Source organism: Oculina patagonica, chromosome 5 (genome assembly GCF_052425735.1).
Source record: "Oculina patagonica isolate OP01 chromosome 5, crgOcupat, whole genome shotgun sequence".
NCBI classification, from domain to species: domain Eukaryota; kingdom Metazoa; phylum Cnidaria; class Anthozoa; order Scleractinia; family Oculinidae; genus Oculina; species Oculina patagonica.
The window spans coordinates 18,472,119-18,491,411 of NC_135762.1; the positions used below are offsets into that span (position 1 = coordinate 18,472,119).

General features: G+C 40.1%; 1 protein-coding gene across 5 annotated transcripts in view; it reads left to right on the forward strand.

Moving 5' to 3' along the window:
- The window catches only part of LOC144653125 (centriole and centriolar satellite protein OFD1-like), a 104,861-nt gene that overhangs the window by 35,257 nt on the left and 50,311 nt on the right, over positions 1-19,293 (forward strand). For all 5 annotated transcript variants that reach the window (XR_013570681.1, XM_078513042.1, XM_078513045.1 and 2 more), the window contains 5 exons: positions 11,712-11,801; positions 12,387-12,470; positions 12,752-12,858; positions 16,386-16,505; positions 16,800-16,873. Coding sequence is in view for 4 of the 5 variants with exons in the window: in XM_078513042.1 (XP_078369168.1) it covers positions 11,712-11,801; positions 12,387-12,470; positions 12,752-12,858; positions 16,386-16,505; positions 16,800-16,873 (475 nt within the window). In the remaining variant the exon portion in view is untranslated. The remainder of the gene's footprint in view (positions 1-11,711; positions 11,802-12,386; positions 12,471-12,751; positions 12,859-16,385; positions 16,506-16,799; positions 16,874-19,293) is intronic.

Sequence of the window (19,293 nt, forward strand, 5' to 3'; positions counted from 1 at the left end):
ATGATGCATTTGATAATCAGCTAATACATGAGGAAAAAAAATTTACAAAAAAAATTACAAAATGAACATGATGGGATGAATGGGCCCGAGGTGCACACAATAAACCTATGTTGGTGCTTCAAGCTGTACCTGCCAGTCTGTTTGCATTGTTAGCAAATGGCACAAAATAAATATGTGCACTGATTGGTTTAAAATTGTGTTTCTATAACTTGATGGAGACCCTGACAGCAGTCATAGTCACGGCAATCATTAGTCATGGTGCTGAAATAGGCAATGCAAAAATCAGTAACAACTAAAATTATGTCAAATAGTAATGTCACAGCTGACAAAGACCAGGTTGAGACTAAACAAATATTTGCACACTTGGAAACAAGCCAGTTAGATGTTTACAGAGCCTGCGGTGCATTCAAAAGTCATCTGCAAAAGAAATTATTGAAGCAGCTGACCTTTTAAAGAAGTATATGAATTGGCACAACTTCACTCCCTTTTAGGCTTCTGCAGCGCTTTAGAACCATCCACATGCCCTCAACAGAACAAGATACCTTATTACATGAAATTTTCGCGACACGTTAATTTCGCGATTTGAGTGCGATACGCACAGGAGGTTCTTTTACCACTATTTCGGTTTTGAGTAAAAACACAATTGCATTTCCTTGGCAAATTATTAAACATGCCCGAAAATAAAACGACTTCAAAAGGAACAATACGCACTAACACGAAGCCGTTCCCATACACAACATGATTTACAAAGACCTCCCCCACTCCAATTCGACTGAGACTCCGTCATGATGTTCTGACACCCCCTTCGCGATTGAGCGGGTAACGTGTCGCGAAAATTTCATGTAATAAGGGTTCGTCCAGAATACCGAGTCAAACTTCTTTTAACAGAAAATGCACTTTCACCTTTAAGGTTTGAGTCGCTCGATCGGCAGTGTCGGTCGTCAAACCATGCGGTTAAGTGGATGAAGGGAAATAAAACCACAGTTCTTGACTCCTTCCAGTGCTTGACTTCAGGTAAACCATCGGCTTAGTTATTTCTCATAATTAGTTTAACTTTGAGGCCTGTTAATGCAAAAAGCCATGAACATTTAGGGCTCGACAAAAACCTGAATTCCAGCTTTCCCATGGGGCAAGTAACTCTCAAATTTTGCTTGCCCGGACACTTTTCCCCCTTGCCCAGATTCTAAACAATTATTGGATGAGGTTTTTGTGATATCTGGAATAATCAAGGTCGAGGTAAGAGTTATCAGCCGAAGCCGAAGGCTGAGGCTGATAACACTTACAGAGACCTTGATTATTCCCAATATCACATAAACCGAATCTAATAATTGTTTTATTATACATTGTTTTTCTGAAAAAGGAGTAATGACAAACGATTTTAACCTGTTTCAAAACTAATGTGCTAATTCGGGCTGGTCGTCCAATTTTTGTTAGTCATTTTGCGGTGTTTTCCGAGACTCTATTGTCAGCTATTTTTGAACTTTGGTCAAACTATTTCTCGGTTGAAGAAGTGAATCGACGAACTATAAATTTCCTTCGCCGCCAGTTTCCTGACACATTGCTCTTGGTAATCATGCATTGCGCGCACAACCTACAGATTAGTGAATAATCTGCAGATTATTCACTAATCTGTAGGTTGTGCAGGATTGCGCGGATTCCCAGAATTAGCTGTAGGCTCTTGGCCAATGAGAAGACAGCTAGTGACTACAATGTATAATAATTAACCTTATTACTAATTCATGAACACCCCCCCCCCCAAAAAAAAAAAAAAAAAAAAAAAAACATAGAAAATCAGACACTGGGTAGGGCCTTCACTTTGAGATTTTTGGCTTCAAAGTTGCAAACTTTGTCAGGGAGAATCTTACCTGAGACAAAATACATGACGGATACATGACGTACAGTTCAACAGTTTTTGGGGTTTGCAATGTATTATAGGGCGATTTTCAAACTTCTGCAAAACATGGAAGTGTGAAGCCCATATTTCTGAAATGACAGCAAAAAACACCAGGGAAATTGTGACCCTATTTGTGAAAACGACCCTTAAAGGAAAGGACCATTATACCATTTCATGTTTCAATGCATTTTAAAACATTGAGAATGCATTATGTAAACATTGTCAATGCGTTTTGGAACGTTGACAACGCAATTCATGTCGTGAAGCCTTGTTCAAAGTAGCCTGTGTGTTTATTTAAGCTTCCCTTAGTTTTTGTAAAAGTTCATTTATAACCTTTGATTACCCATGACAAAAAGGCCAAATATGTACTGTTTTGTTTCAAAATCGTTGTTTTAGAAATTAAGTTGATGGTTTGCCTGGCCCCTTGCCCGTCGGACAAGTGAGCATGAAAAGTCACTTGCCCGACAGGAAAATCTACTTGTCCCAGACAACCTGACGGGGGTTTTGGTGAGCCCTGACATTAAGCAATAACCCAGAAAAGAGGAAAAAGGAAACCTAGCAGGTTTTAATGTGCAAGAATGGCTCACCCATCCAATGTTTCACCCTGCTCACCAGGGCTTGACCTGATTTGGGAAATGATGCAGAAAGTCATTTCCCCTTTCACACCACAGGTTAGATCATCTGAAAGATAATTTTATTGCTCGAAGTAAACCTCTGAGTGTACATAAGGGTGCATCCAGCTCCAGAAAATCAGGGGAAGATTGTTTCAACGTTTTATGCCACTGTATGAGGAAGCCACTAATCCAACCTATGGCTATTTAGTAGTCGACCATCACCAACAAACCCCAGAGGAAATATGCTTCAGGTACAATGCAGTCAGTTTCAACCCATCAAACAACACTGGATCATGTATAAAAATGTTTACTTAGACTTCATTCACTGAGAGCAGCAGCAGTGTTCACCATTCAGAAACTAGTTCTGCTTCAAGCACCCAGTTAAGTAGGAGTTGCCTCTCGTCAATGTTGATTCAGCTACAACCCTTTTACTAAGTCGAGTGGTCTTTTGTGTCAGTTTCCTCTTAAAAGATGGGATTGTTGTTTAGGGCATTCATCCACTTCACATCTTCCAATAGCACAGCTCTCAGTTCTGTCCTATAAAGAGAAAGCAGAGTATTGTCTGCTTTAGCAGTTGGCACTTCCTGTGAATCTCCACTGTCCTGATCAAATTTTGCTATTAATGCCTATGTTATTCCAGTACTTTTTCTTTTATGGGTTAATGCTGTACATCTCCTTCTTCATCTTTTGTTCATGTTCTTCCTTCTCTGATTCTTGTTCTGACTCTTCGTCTTGCTGTTCTTCTTTTATCTGAACACCTTCCTCTCTGAAACTGTTCTCCATTGTCATCTCTATTGTTTGACCTGCAAACTTCTCACAACACACCTCCTTTTATACCTTTTTCCAGTGTTCTTGGTGTTCATAAATAAACTTCACACACACCACCACATGACGGGGTTTGCAAGTGAAATTTAGTAGTAACAGCACATTTTCCTGGGCCCATAGTCTCCTTTTTCTATTTCTTTAACTGTTGAGTCTTGCCTTTTAGAGCTCCGAATGGTTCGACCTTGCCTTGAGCACAATGGGTTTCTACCTTTTTAGGTTCTAGGCTTTTTTGGCTGGTTTGGCTACCTTTGTGGGATTTGGCAGACCACACTGTTCCTTGTGTCGTTTTGGACTTATTGCACAAACATTCCACAAGCGTAGGATCGTTGAGGAGCTAATGATCCAACAATTCCGCCCCAGTTTGAACAAACAAGTTATTTCTTTTCCCAATGGGAATTACATAAGATATATATGCATGTGTGCGGATGGTCATTTTTAACCCTAATGATGGCAAACAGCCGAAAACGTTTGGTTTCAATATTTTAATTTTATAATTTTTAACCTTTTTAGCCTTGTAAATAGAATAAGCAAATAAAAACGTGCCACATGTCAGGCATGCTACTCTTTTGGCCTTGTAAAACTCAATGTCTTCTTTTCTTCCTTGCCAACCTGTACTATGTTTTCAGGGATGACTTGCGACAGCGATGCCACTTTAATGCTCACCTAACCAATGTTGACCTAATGTTTAAACACAACAGGCATCTGCTGGATTTCTAACACAGACTTTATACTAATATTTGTGATTCACTCCAATGCTGTGTTTGCCAGTGGCATACAGGTTTTGAGTGACCACAATAACAAAGAGATTGAGATGAGAAATCCATTACTTGTTCTGAATAGATACTCTCACTCATCAAGTCACCTAGCACTAACAAACTGGGATGTTCTGGGGAAACCCTTTTGGTATTCCTTTGCGAAATTTCACATGTGTCCTGTTGCATTCTTGTGAACATTGCTTGGTAGGAGGAGCCATAACAGTACAAAACTGGACACAAACACAGACTGTTCCCATTATCATCTCGAAAATAAGTGATTGCATCCTTTATCAGTTTGGACAACCACCTGGCCGTGCCATTCAGTGTGGGTCCCACAATTTGCATGCTGCCTGGCACATTAGTCCGGTGGATAAGTAAAAGTATTGTGCACTTTATGATAAAAGCATGAAACTTGGCACACTAATACTATAGATCATGGTGAACATTAAAGATTATAGGCATCCTGGATGTGACCTTTTCAGGGGGGAGGGGACTCAAAATGGCCGCCAACCAGATTTTTGTAAAAGAACAGGACGTGTAAAACTCAAATTTATTTTATGATATATACTTATTGATCTAACACCAAAGATAAGAAATATGTATCAAAATAACAAATTGAGCGTCATTTCGCAAAATACATATGCAAATTAATGATTTCATCCCTATCAAATAAACCCCGAGACTTATACTTCGAAGCTAAGCCAAAGCGGACATGATTCCACCCACAAGGGTCCCTGACATTCGTGGCGCTGACAGGGCAGATTTTCTTTACACACTACGCCGTCTTCTGCAGCGTAGCACATCCACTCACTGAGGAGGAGGCGACGACTGGTTTCAGTTGAAAAAACACTCAAGGCAGCATCGCGCATGACTGGAACGTAATGTTGAAAAATGCCAGTACAGCCCATGTATATGTGTGCGGGTTTTGCATCCACTAGAAAAAACTCAAATCCAGACAGTGTGCGTCCTCTGCTGTAAAGAGCTTACGTGTCGCTAAGATCCAAGTACGACGCACACACCTCGAAGAAAAGAGATCACGTTGAGAATGATCGTCAATTGTCTGTTTAAGTCTCCGCCACCGTCCAGACACCACCACCAGTAGTGCCGAGCAGAAGCCCCACTTCCCTTCTTTCTCATGAAGGATTGTTCTGTTCTGCCCTCTAAAGCATCCAGTGAAAGGTCACATAACGCGGTGAACCGCCTCCAAAATGCTTCCAGTATTGGTGTGTGCGCGAAGCATAACCATGCCTCTTAACATACACCGCCAGGAAAAATCAATTCCCAACCGCTATTTCACCTTGTACAGTGCTGACATCAGCACTGCCATCAATGCTATCTTGTTGTGTTGGCCAGGCAGCATCTATAAATGAATCTTCCATACTGCCACCACTGATTTGCTTTGCAATCGTGAATAGTATATAGGGAATTCATTCATGTAGGGTCCGGAAGACAGCCACAGCCCTCACCACACGAAGAGGAACCGCAGACGAAGGGAAAAAGAAAAGGAGACGCCAGACCTGTGCGCGACCCCCATCACGCACCCCTAGAGACCACCCACAGCAAGCGAGGGAAGGCACAGAAAGGGGCAAAAGAAACGGCCAACAGGTCGACGAAACAGACGACGCGAGAGAGGACTGCAGCAGAGCAAGAAGACCCCAACTACCAAAAAAAAGTAGGGAAAAGAAAAAGGAGGCAACCCCGAAGAGAGGCAGACACCGGAACAGACTCCCGCCAAGAAAGGAGCATAAAGGCAGACAAAAAAATAAGAAAGAAGTATACAAAATAAAAAAAGCAGCCAGCAAATAGTGGACCAGGCCCCGGGATATATTAAAAAAATCCAATAACTTTTCTTCAATTTTACTTTCTTAATGACCAACTAAAAACATTAACTAACCTTTCAGTAAGTAATTTGCAATATGCATAAAAGGTCTGGCTGGCGGCCTTTGAAAAATACCCCTTCCCCCCCGGAAAAAATCATATCCAGATTGCCTATATCTTTAAAATGTTCCCATGACTTATATATGCCGGCAAGCGAAGTCCCAAAATGACACTTATCCACTGGACTACATGAAAACCTGGGTCATAGGGCTTGCTTGAACCACTTCCACTTCTAACCACCTGGCTAGAACTGTGGCTTCTAACCAGGGTAAGGAGGGAGTGGTACTTGTCCTAGGTGTGGACCCACTAGATATGTAGTACAAGTCAAGTTGGGATGGAGAGTTTAATTCTTTGTGACAACTCCTTTGATGACAGAGCCAATTGTCTTTATTTGCGATAAAAGGTTTTTGTCTTGTCATGTACACCCAACATACATGTATGTCACTTTAAATCATTCTTCTAGGAAAAGACCTCTAAACGTGCAGACATTAAGGCTTTGTAGTGACGATAGTGATGTCTAATTGCCAGCAATGATAATACAATGCAGGGAAATTCATACAGAGGCTTCACTGCCAACTGCTAAGCATCACCCTTGTCAGCCGGTGACCAGGAACTATGGTAGTTTCGGCGGCTAGCAAGGGGACTACAGTTCCTGGCGCCACCAGTGGCAGATACCACTGGGTGATGCCTGGTCAGGCGTAATAGCAGCAAGCGTGTGGTGTATGCACAGAGAGTGTCCAGGCAGCAGATATCAGAGAGCTTTGCTGGATGCAGTTTAACAAGATATTCATGTAATCAACACAGGCTTAGACACTGTGTGATGACTGCCAGATCCAGTTGGAAGCTGCCTCTGCTTCTTCTTGAAGAGTCTTGATTGTTGCTCGAAGATTTTTCGTTGGGAGTCCGATGTTTGACAGGAAGGACCTGGTCAATCTTGTAATGAAACCGCGGCGACCAATTTCAATGGGTATAACGCTGCAGGCCCAGCCATGGACTTCACGGTTAGCACCGAGAGGCTCTTATTGGGTTCTCTTACGTTCCTTTGTTAAGTCGAAATTCCCTTCCCAAGGCACAGTAAGTTCAACCAGGTGCACGCATTTATATGGGAGTCTGACCAGATTACTATGTCCGTGCCCACAGTTGTGATGGCACTGTGACATGGAAACTGCTGGGTTCAGAGAGATCAGCCAGCATTTGCCAGTCTTGGGCACCCTTAAGTAGTCTCGACTTTTTCGCTCTCTTCATGGCGGCTGGTTGGGGCTCCTCCCTTCACTGTGGAACTTGATGCCTTGATTTGTCACCTAATTAACTGGTGTTTTATTGATGCTGGGGCATTGGGCCTGTGTGGTTTTGGCTATAACTCGCAACACTCTGTTGTGCCTCCAGGTATACTTCTGAATTGACTTATTGCAAGCTGTTAGCACATGCTCTAGGATGGCACACGTTTGGTTGCAAACATGGCAAATGTCGTCGTCAATGATGCCCCATTGTTTGAGGTTTGTAGGTGTAGGAAGGAGGTCATACGTGGACCTCAGTAGGAAGCTGATCCTCAATGGCTCCATCTGAGCAAGGGTGGGCCAGCTGAGTTTTCTCTGTTCTGCCTCATCCCATTTCTGGCTGGATTTCACCTTAGGCTGCAAGCGATAATACCAAAGAAGGTCTTTCCCTCTATGTTAAGCAGCGAAATCGGGCGAAAATTGCCAATGCCAACTGTGTTCTTCTCTTTGGAGATTTGGATGTCATCCGTGAGGCACCAGTCTTGAGGTATCAGGTCCTCTTTCAAGGCCCATTGCTGGAGGACCGTGAGCTCGCCAAGCACGGATGGACAGTTCTTATACAGCTTTTAGGATAAGCCATGCATGCCAGGAGCACTCTTGGTATGGGCTTTCTGCACGAACTCACAAACCTCTTTCACTTTGAGGTTGGACGTATCAAAGGCTACACCTGGTGGGGGCATGTAAGGCAGCGGCACATTTTGACAGGAATCAGAGTAGGTCTTTTTCAAATGCTCCTTCAGCTCCTCCAGGGGCACATCCAGAACACCGCTTTTGCTTTCAGTAAATAGTGTTTGGCAAAAACGTATGGGTTTTTGTAGAAAGCATCCCTTGTCTTCTGCTTTCATTTCTGTCGCTTCTGTTGGTTTTCAGCAAAAGACAGGATGAGTATCTGTTTCTTTATGTTGTCTAGCTTTCTCATGTTCAGGGGCTTCCTTCAGGTGGCACTTTAATGTACTCTGGTTTGTTTGCAGTTGTCCTTTCCTCTCCTGCCTTCTGTTAGGTCTCTTCACTACTTCTAGTCTCCCTTTCTATGACTCTACCACCCCAAATTTTTCAAGACATGTTTCATATACCACACTTCTAAATAAGCTAAGCTGGTTGACTGTACACCCTCTGAGTCGGGAGTGGAGGATGATACTTAGGTCGCTGCCATTCAGCTTTTGCATTGCCTTTAGGCCACTGGATTTTGGCCTTGCTAGTGGAGGCACTAGGTGGCTGACACGGACAGGCTATGGGCTCTTGAGCACTGTGGTTTAAATCCAGGCTCTGGATCCCATCAATCGACTTCCTTCCTTCACTAGGAGGGTTGCGTTGCTGCCAGTTGGCACACCATCACGATTGATGTGTTTGCAGTCTACGAGCATTGCCAAAGCTCTTACTGCATTACATACTTTCTTTGCACAGTGACACTGTGACATTATAATATAAGTGTAGCAACAGCAGCATGGGCATCATGAGGCATAGGCGTAGTGAGACCTAGACAGAGTGAGACATAGGCACAGTGAAGCATAGGCATAGTGGGGCATAGGCACAGTTAGGCATAGACATAGTGAGGCATAGGCACAGTGAGGGAGAGACAAGGGGAGTGAGGGAGGAAGGAGACGGGACAGGAGGAGGAGACAGACGGAGGCGGAAGGGGACGGGGAGAGGAGGAGGAACCAAAGCAGGGCAGCCCCACCAGGGGGGGGCGCCGCGCCCCCCACAAAGCCCCGACAAGACAGAGGAGACGAAAACGCGAAACCAGCGGAACCTGACTCACGAGGTGATGCAAGTACACTGAGAAGCACACGACTGATGTGGCACATCACCCACAACAGGAAATCTTTAATGTTGAGAACTGGAATGTAGATGTTCTAAAACCCATCAAACAACAGTTAAATATTATTTGAGAAAACGTCTCAAAACACTTATCCTTTTATAGCCTTTTGAGTGTTCTCGGTGTTTATAGAAAAACTTCACACACTACCACACAATGAGGTTTGCAAGTGAGATCAAGTAGTAACATTACATTTTCCTTGGACCCATATGCATCCTTTTCCAATTTCTTTAACTGTTGTATCTTGCCTTTTGAAGGTCTTCCGATTGCTCTTGAATACAAAGAGTTTATTCCTTTTCAGGTTCTGGGCTTTCTTGGCTGAAATGTCCTTCAAATAGCCATGATTTCATCTCAGCAAGATTCATAGCTAGCCTTTGACCGCTGCAAAATTTACAGTATTGGATTCCAAACGAATTTTTGAATGGCTTTGTTGTGATTTTGCCATTCAGAATTCGGCACACATTTTATTTGCTGTCGAGTCTGCTGTCATTCTCAGATTGAGTCAGACATTGTAAGTGGATTTGATGCAAAGTGACGGACACAGTGGAAAAACACCTTGAAGAAAAGACATCTAACCTCTCAGAGGAATAGCGGTTATTGGAAAGGATTGTACAAGTCAAACTCTTCAATGACTTCAACCCTAGACAAACATTCAGACTGCAGTGAGAGACCTCTGCCAAACTTAAAAAACCCGAAAACTGCATGCTTCATTAAGAAGAAGAATATAACTAAGTGAATGGAAAGTATCAAGCCTCAGTGTTAATTGTTGTTGACAGCAAGAAGGTGAATTGTGTTCGGATTGTACAAGCAAGGGAGAGACACGAGATGACTTAAAGCTTCAAATCAAGTACTGGCTACAAACATCTGTTGGAAATCTTATCGACAAAGGTTGACCTCTCTCAATTGTTGGTTCTGATACATAATATTATATTTACATAATCACTGTACTTGTGGGTTGATATAATTCATAAGGCTTTATAGGTCATTAAATAGTATTGCAAAAATTTATTTGCAAGACATTCATCAGAACATCACAAAGTAATGCACCATAATAAGAATACTATACAGGGACATGTTTCAAGAAAAGTTTATCTTCAGTAATTAATGTTTGAGTGAGTTTTTTGATTCTGAGACAAAAGTGTATACTATCGTTCAGTCTGTTAGCAAAACCAAATTAAGCAAAATGGCATGTCATTAGTTATAGTTTCTTGCATGATCAATTTGTTTCTGCTGTTACGGCAGCCACAGTGAAGACTTTTGTCATTTTACCAGAGAATTCTGTGCATTGTGATATATTTACATGTGATAATTACTTAGTTGTGAATTATTAGGCATTGTTACCAACGAGATAGGATAATATGCGAGCCAGCGAGGCAGCGAGCCATGTGAGCCAGAAATCCCAAATCCCTAAAAAGGCTAACTGCAAGCTACCTAAACTAACTGTAGGCTAACCAGAGTACTATTTAGGCTAACCGGAGTGCGAAGTAGGCTAACCATTGTGTTATTTAGGCTAACCTGAATGGCTCACATGACTCGGGAGCCATGCGAGGCAGAAATCCCTAATCCCAATAAAAGGCTTACCTAAGTTAACTGTAGGCTGACCAGAGTGCTATTTAGGCTAACCAATGTGCAAGCCAGAAATCCCAAATCCCTTAAAAGGCTAACCGCAAGCTACCTAAACTAACTGTAGGCTAACCAGAGTACTATTTAGGCTAACCAGAGTGCTATGTAGGCTAACCATTGTGTTATTTAGGCATAGAAGCATAAGGGTTGCTCGAGGCAATAGCAAAGAGCAGAGTGCTATTTAGGCTAACCAATGTGCTATTTAGGCTAACCGAAATGGCTCACATGGCTCGCTGGCTCGTAGATTATCCAGACCTGTTACCATCAGGCATGTAAGGAACACCTGAGGTGCTTTATATCATCCCGGTTATAAGAGATCCATTTCTTATTTAGAAGCAGCTGCTTGATAAATATGCTTTCATTGACACACACTTTTACTTGCATATTAGCCTCCTGTTTTATTAGTAAAAGGAGAGGAAAGGTTACTATTGTTTATAAAAATGTTACAATTTCATTAAATTTTAAAAACAAAAACTATGAAATAACATTACCCTGTTATTATTATTAAATCTCACCCTTGACCATTACACTTGATCCTTACTCTTGACCTGCTTCTTAGCAACAACATAACGTGTCACTCCCCATTTCTTTTTGCAGAGTTGTATGGCATTTTCATGGAGTAGTTGTTTAAGCTTTTGAAAAAACAGCCAAACAATTCATCCGTGTAGCTATAAATTATCTGATCAAAGCAATAAACTGAGCATGGAAAGCACAATGGTCTTGTGTGTGTTCTAAAAATATAAAATCCTTTGAAATATTAGGCATGTGGGGTTGATCTCCACTATCCTTGATTACCATTTGCTGTTTACAGGTAGAGCACCTTTGTGCTGTTTACTTGAATTATCAGTAAATACTGTATGGTGTGTTTTCCAAAATCTCTTGGATATATGGTTTTCATTCTTTTTATTTTGTTTTTGCAAAATCTGCTTATTTTTTAATAGCACGCAAACCTGTACATCCCTTTTTAAAGTGGTTTAAATGTTTTGTGCAATGAGTTTGTATACTGACATGTTAGCTTGTCTGTTATAGCTTGCATACTTGAAGGCAACAGAAATAGCAAAAGTGAGACTTGAAGAGAAAGAAAAATATCAACGAGAAGTTCAACATATCAGGAAACAGGTAAATGCTACATGGAGAGGTTATATTTATGTTATGCAACAAAACTGTTCCCAAATCCTTGGCTTTTTGTGGTGTTTTTTTTTTTTTCAAAGCATACAGTCAGGGGGACTATAAACACAATTAAGTGTCATGTGGCCTCAGATTGTGAAAAATGTTAGTTGTTTTGTCAGCAACAATATCATCAAAATAAAAACATTATTAACAACTGGAATGCATGAGCCAAGGCTAGAAAGCATGAAAGAAGCATAAGGGTTGCTCGAGGCAATAGCAAAGAGCAACTCTAGCTTCTTGAGTGCTCTCCAAACTTCCCAAGTGCACCATAGCTTGATAAGAGCCAGCTCAAAGCAAGAGCCAGTTGAATCAAATGTTTTACTCACCACACGTTTCTCCATATCTCAGTGGATTAAGCACCTGCCTGGTGTTTGGGAGGTTATGGGTTGGATTCCTATGGGGGACTCAGATGTATTCTTTGTCCCATGCTTTTGATAGGGTGAACATTTCATCTTTATTGTTTCACTACTGAGCTGAAATTTACCGTCTTTCTTTATTTATCATCTTACTTGTAGTGTTGTTAACATTTTCCAGCTTGAGCACGAGTTTGAAGTCAAGGCACAGAAATTTAGAGTCAGTGAGAAAGAAAAATTACAGCTACTAGGCACTCAAAAAGAGGTGTGTTTTTGCGTAGTTATATCAGTGGAAGTAATTTTGAAAAGGGCCTGGCTTTCTAGCTGAATGGCTTTTCACTTTGTTTTGGCATACTTGAATAACACTAATAAATTGATGTGATTATGTACTGTAGACTGTACAATTTAGTGAATTAATGTAAACTTGTACTGTAGTAGACTGAAAGTTTATTTTTCTTCTGTAAGAATTAATAATGAAAGTACTGTTCATTAAGCGAAAATTATACTGTTACCACACCTGTACCTTACTTTTATCATTTGACTTAGCTTCAAGAAGAGGAAGCCTATGTGCAGCGACAGAAACTCCTGGAAGATATGTTGTCTCTCAAGGAACGTGAATCAGAATTTGATTTGAACCACCAAATGAAAGCAAAGTAAGGAATATTGGTATTTTCTATTTAGTGGTTTATTTAGTTGATTTATCCAGAACATTTGAGATGCCTGTTTAGATAAGGTTCCTGCAATGACCAAATCAATGCCAAAAATTATGATGTCGTTGAGTCATATTTACATGCATTTTGGATTGAGTTGAGAACCCATTTGAATAGATCTTGGTAAGACTTCATCTTTGCGTTTCCAGTAAAAAACAAACTCAACTTCCCAATTTTTTCTCATGATGTACCTACCAACTACAAAATGGTTTTTTTATGTTCTATAAGTAAAAAATGCATATATAAGGAAAACCCGGCATAGTAAATAGAAATCAATCCAACTCAATCTGGGATTGAGTTCGGTAATCAAACAAAATCGAACATGGAACTTTGATTGAGTTCAATTTTCCAACAAATTGAACCCAATCCTTCAGATTGCATTCAATTGAGTTGGGCAACCGAACACAATTAAATGGATTGCGTTTGAATGTGTTGATTTAATGAATTAGCTCTGGTAAACCTATACATATAAAACAAGCCCATCAAAAGCAGGTTTTACTCATCCTTTTTTGCTATTTATTGAATAACAGAAACCTAAAAAAACTGTCTGCTGCAGTTAAGAGAACAGAACATAGCTGTCATTATTCCCACGGGCGTATTCCAGGATTACTGTACCATTTTCATTCAGTGCAAAATGACAACTCAAAGGGTTACTTACTTTCGTGGAAAAATACAAGGAAATCACTAAAGTGGTCAGGGCCGTAGCTGCTTTAAGGCAAACTGAGGCACTTGCCTCAGTCATTTTTTTCCTTTTTGTTTTTTTTTTTTCAAAAGGGGAAAGTAGCGAGAAATACCTAGGAAGAGAATTTAACCATGGACATTGCCTCAGTCAAAGTTTTTTTCTAGCTACGGCGAGTTTGATTTCCTGGCTTAATGCCACAACTTATTTCTGATTGAAGTTATATCTCCTTTTTGCAATCAACTACTTTGTCTAATTCTGTAATGTATTTATGCTTCAATTTACCCACATAATGTATTTGTGCGAAAACTTCCCAAAACGCCGAGATGTCAAGTGTACAAGTTCACCGATCACATCCGCCATTTTGTTTTCGAGCCGCCATATTGGATTTGCTGCTGACCAATGTCCCCACGCTTCGAGAGCTCGCACTCGCATCCTTCTCTCGTGCAACCACAGGCAGACATTTCCAGGCTTGAGACAGATCGAGACAGATGGAGTGTAAGTTTGCTCATTTACCCACAGGAAGACAATCCTCAGTGTTTGAGGCTGTGTTACATAAGCGTCACGAAATGCTATTTGATCTCATACTTTCACTGTGATTTGTAATGACTGACCTCGGCTTAATTCAACTGATCACAAGAAATGCTCCATAAAATACTGGATTTTGCATCTTTTGATCCCAAATTGTGATCTTTTTTTAAGCCAAATAAATAAAGTTCACTTTGTTTTGTTGTTTGCATGGTATTTTGTGAATTTGATGGGGTTTTAAGTCCATTACAAAAGTAAGAGAAAGAGACAAGGCAGGCAACTTCAATGGCCCGCCAAGACTGACAGCCTCCCAGAGTCAGTCTCCCTGGCCAATTTTCCCACTTGCACGTGTGGCTCACCATCCAGCCTCAAGCAAGTTAAAAGTTGGTAATTTTACAATATGTTTGCCAAAAATTGCCACAATCGCTCAGTTCTGAAATGCTTAAAAGCCGCAGGGGATTTTCAAAGTCGCTGAGAAATCCCCATCCTCAGAGGATGTGGGCCAAAGTGGTCGATCATAACGCCGATATCAAATTCAAATTAATTTATTCACAAGTTAAATTACGCCATAACAACTTTATCCACGACACACAACAAAACTGAAACACAGACAACAACACACAGAAAAAAAAACACCGGCCCCGGAAGGCACCGACCAACAAGAGAGGGAGCCCACAGCCGAGCCGCCAAGAAGCGAAGAAACCGGCGCACGACCCCGGCAGAGGGAGACAGAGAAAGGGAGACCAGGGCCGCAAAACGGGGGACGAGAGGGGAGGCGAGGGCGGGCCAAGGAGAACCGGGGAGAGGGAAGCGACGGGAAGGGCGAGCACAGAAGGTCCCCGAAATAAAAGGCAATACAACTAGAAATGAACTATCTGAAGGAAATCGAACTCGGCAGTCGAAGAACAGGTGAGCCGTGTGCCTTGTTTAATATTTATATTAATTTTTTTAATTATTTATTTTTCACCGAAAATTCAAGGGGTCCAGAAGGGGGGTCCACATTTTGTCCACACCTGCTGTTAAGAGTGTACTGCTTTAAGATGACAAAGCATTGCAGCAATCCTGGTAGCCTTTTACTATGCATTTTGAGCATTTACCTAATGCATTTACTATGCATCTAGCTGAAATGTTTATGCATTCAAGTTTGGTCAGTTTATTTCAACTTTATTATAAAATGTTTTGCTTAAAGTTTTCAAATTCGTTGCTTGTTTCGATTTAAAAAGAAAAAAAAGTGAAATGTTCTGTCTTCAGTTTGTGACTAGAAATAGTCTCTTACCTCCAAGCAGTCCTAGAGTCCGGCATGTTTGCTAAATGATGTCCAGTAAATTTTGGTTTAGGTCGGCAAAATTGTGGCATATACCATTCCAGAGAAGAGCAATAATCTTCAATGATTCTTTCTTCACCTGTCACCTTCTTTGGCGATGCCTTGCTTTGTCTTGTCATATTGACAGAGAGCTTAAAATACAGTCGACTCCAGATAACTCGAACCTTCAAGGGAAATTGAAAACAGGTTTGAGTTATTGGAAGTTGAGAACAAATGACCGAAAATAAGGAAAATATGGTGTTTACTGTTTTTCTGTTCATACAATGTACATTTTAAACAAATTTTTTAGAGTAAAGAGAGACCGGTGAAAATGGAAGAAAACATTTCTAAAGTACTGTTTGAATCATAACGTAACATAATGTGAAAGATAACAAAACAAAGCAACAGGAGAAGTTAGGGTACAGTGTACTGCGAACTTTGCAGGTTTCAAAGAGAACAACGTCGGGCTACTGCTACAGAGTTCATGCAATTTACTTTCAATATGCCCTAACACTTCTCAACTTATTTACTATCGATTATCCTTGAAAGTTTTCTAAGGTTCGATTTGAAAGAATGAGTATCCTCCACCAACAAACTTAACCTCTGTAGCATGCCAATGGTGTGGCACAGTTTCGAACACAGTTCGTGTTTTGAGGGGTGGCTCTGACTCATGTACTTGTTTATTTTAAAATAAATTCAGTGTTACTGAGTACAGTACACTGTTTGCTTTGACTTGTCACGTATTGACAGACATGGTTCAAGTTATCGAGGGTAAAATTATATAGAAATTGACTTGAATAGAAACAGAAATTGGTTTGAGTTAGCGGGAGGTTCGAGTTACTGAGTGTTTGAGTTATTGGGACTCAACTGTAGTCATTATATTTTTATAAGTTTTACCAGCCAGTTATTAGGAAGTGATTGTAGCAATCATTGTAAGTGACAACTACTGTTTTCGCCTAGGAATTTAAAGCTTGAAGAGGAAAGGATCAGTGCATTGTTGCGGGAACTAAAGCTAAAGAAATCTCTTCTAGAAGATGCAGAGGCTAACTATCATAGGAGACTCAGTGAAGAAGTAGAAAGGTACCAGTGTGCCCATGTGGTTTGATTGACTGGCCTAGGGAATGAAAGGGTTAAATGTTTAGCAAAACTATATAAACAGAAAAAGTAAAAAAACTTTTTCATCAGGGTACCTTATTTGTTTTGATATGTTGTTGTTACATTGTTAATTTGTTGTTGAAAGTGACATGGATGTTGCAGTCCTTCACTTCTTCAGAATACAGCATATGAATGTTGAAGTTGTGAACAAGTTAAAAGAATAAAAACTCAATGCTATTTCTGTTTGAAATGCCTTATGTAGGTTTCTTATATTTACAGACACAAACTAAAATGTGAAGAAGACTTACATGATAGAAGACAAAATCTTGAGCTCAAAGAGAAAAAGCTACAGCGTAAGTTCATGAAATAGCAAATCACAAATATTATGGATTGTTAACATTGTTTTGAGAAGTTAAAAAAATTTTCAAAGGAATGTTAAGGGAAAACTTAAGGAGTAAGAAGCCTAAGTTCATGAAATAGCGAATCACAAATATTATGGATTGCTAACATTGTTTTGAGAAGTTAAAAAAAATTTTAAAGGAATGTTAAAGAAAAACCCAAGGAGTGAGATTCAAATGAAAAGCTAGTACATTTTTTACAGTTTTTATCCCGGTTTTTAAATAACCCCTTGTGGGTTAATCTTAAAACACCCTCTTTAGTAAACAAGAGGACAAAGATGAACATCTGAAGTGTTGGTTTATTTACTCACAATTCATCAAAAATACTCTCTCATACATGCACTTCATCACTTAATGCAAATAAAATATATTTTATAATAATAATCATACAACTGAATACTTATGGTAATTATAATTGTAGTTAGATACATACATGTTTTTGGATCTATGTTCCCATGAGACATGCTTATTGCAAGACTATTCTAAGAAGATACTGTTCATTTAACAAAAGAACATCTTCTCTCTTTGTATGTCAATCTGTATACAAAACTAGGAATCAAAAATCATCCTTGCAGCATTCAGTCAACATTGAACTTTTTTATCATCATACATGTACATGTATATGATAAAATAAAATATATAAAATATAAAATATAATATATATTTTTTTGTTAGATTTTTTTTTTTTTTTTTTTTTGCGCTGTGGGACGTACACAATCATATACCTGTGTGTACATAAAAAATCATATAATTCATTTAAATGTTCACCGCAGAAGCCAATACAGTGCTCTGCTTGCAGCAAAGGAGCAGAATAAACCAGTAGTTGAACAAGATATGAGTAGTTCACCTACTGGTTTAAACAATCATATATGTATACATATTACATGTAGACTAAAACTTTTGCTGAAATCTTCTACATCTTCTGCAGAGGTAAAAGGTGTCAGGAGGTGGCATCAGAACTTTATACTCTTTATTGGTCCACAAGTGATTCAGTGTCAGCAGTTCTGGTGAATAAGTGGCAGACATCATTTAAAAAGGCCAGTGATCTGGAGTTTGCTACTGCCTGGACCTCTTTCACCAATAATGTACAGTAACTTTCATCATCTACCTGATGGCCGGCTTCTTCCAATAGAGATGTGAGATTGCTTCTCACTCTCCTTATTTGCTATTCCCCAAAACCATCCATGTGTCTTGCCAATGAGGGATTTATTTTAAATGAAAACCATTCGCAGTGCTGTGCACCTTGTTTTCATCCATCTCATTCGGAGCCTCTCGCAGTTCTCTTTGGGCTCCAATGAAATTTGTTCCACAGTCTGACCTCAGTCTTGATATGGATGGCACAGGATACCATACATGAATATTACACCGTATCTCTGAACCTTTTTACAGCCTTCCTTCCTTCCTTTATCGTAAACAGACCAAAGTAGTCGACTGTGCTGTATGTGAACAGCTTCCTATACATCACACACCTTGAATCCAAATTTGTCACAGCAGATGTGCCACCAATTATCCGGTCGACCCAACATTATCAGACTTTGTTGTAAGTTATTCTGCTACCTTGATGCTTGGTTGCTTGTTGGCTATATTGCAGAATAAGGTCAGTCATATACGACTATCTTGGAAGAATGATTGGATGGTTAAAAAACTTCAGGCATATTGCTTCTCCTTAGTCTGTAACCAACGCATAAAATACCATCTGCATTCAAGTAAAGGTCAGGGCGATAAAGACTGCTTGAGGTTGAAATCATGCTGCTTGGCTCTCTTTCTGTCAACAAATTCACCATGCATTTGCAGCGAGGACAGAGCATTGATTTCTTCTTTGAAACGTTTGTGTCTTACCTTGTCCAATCTCTTCTACAGGTTGGTAACTTGCTGCACTATCCTCCACTAATTTACTGATTTGAGCTTCTATAGTTTTCTGGACCCTTCTTTCTCTTAAAGGACATTTAAGCTGGGAGCATACTGCTTCTGCTCTTCTCACTCTAACTCAGTTGGAAAAACGAATAAATCTGGCAATCTCAAAGTAATCAGGGTAGCTTTCATCACTCTTTGTTACACGGGCAGACATCTTGACTTATGGATTGTTTGGATCCAAGGGTTTTTGGAGTGTTGTCTATTTGTGCTTGATAAGCTCCATGGTTCCATATAGGAAATGGGGCCCTCTGAGCCATCATGAATCATTATCTTCAAGCTGTTTAGCTTTATTAAAAACTAGCAATGGTATATTGCAATTCCTGAGCTTAATTGGTTAACAGGCAATGGTATATTAGCTCATATACCGTTGACCACAAAATTGTAACAGATCTGGTCTGCATCAACAAAAACAGCTGGGGCGCTCAAATTTTGTAATTCTTTGGGCGTTTTTAATAAAACAA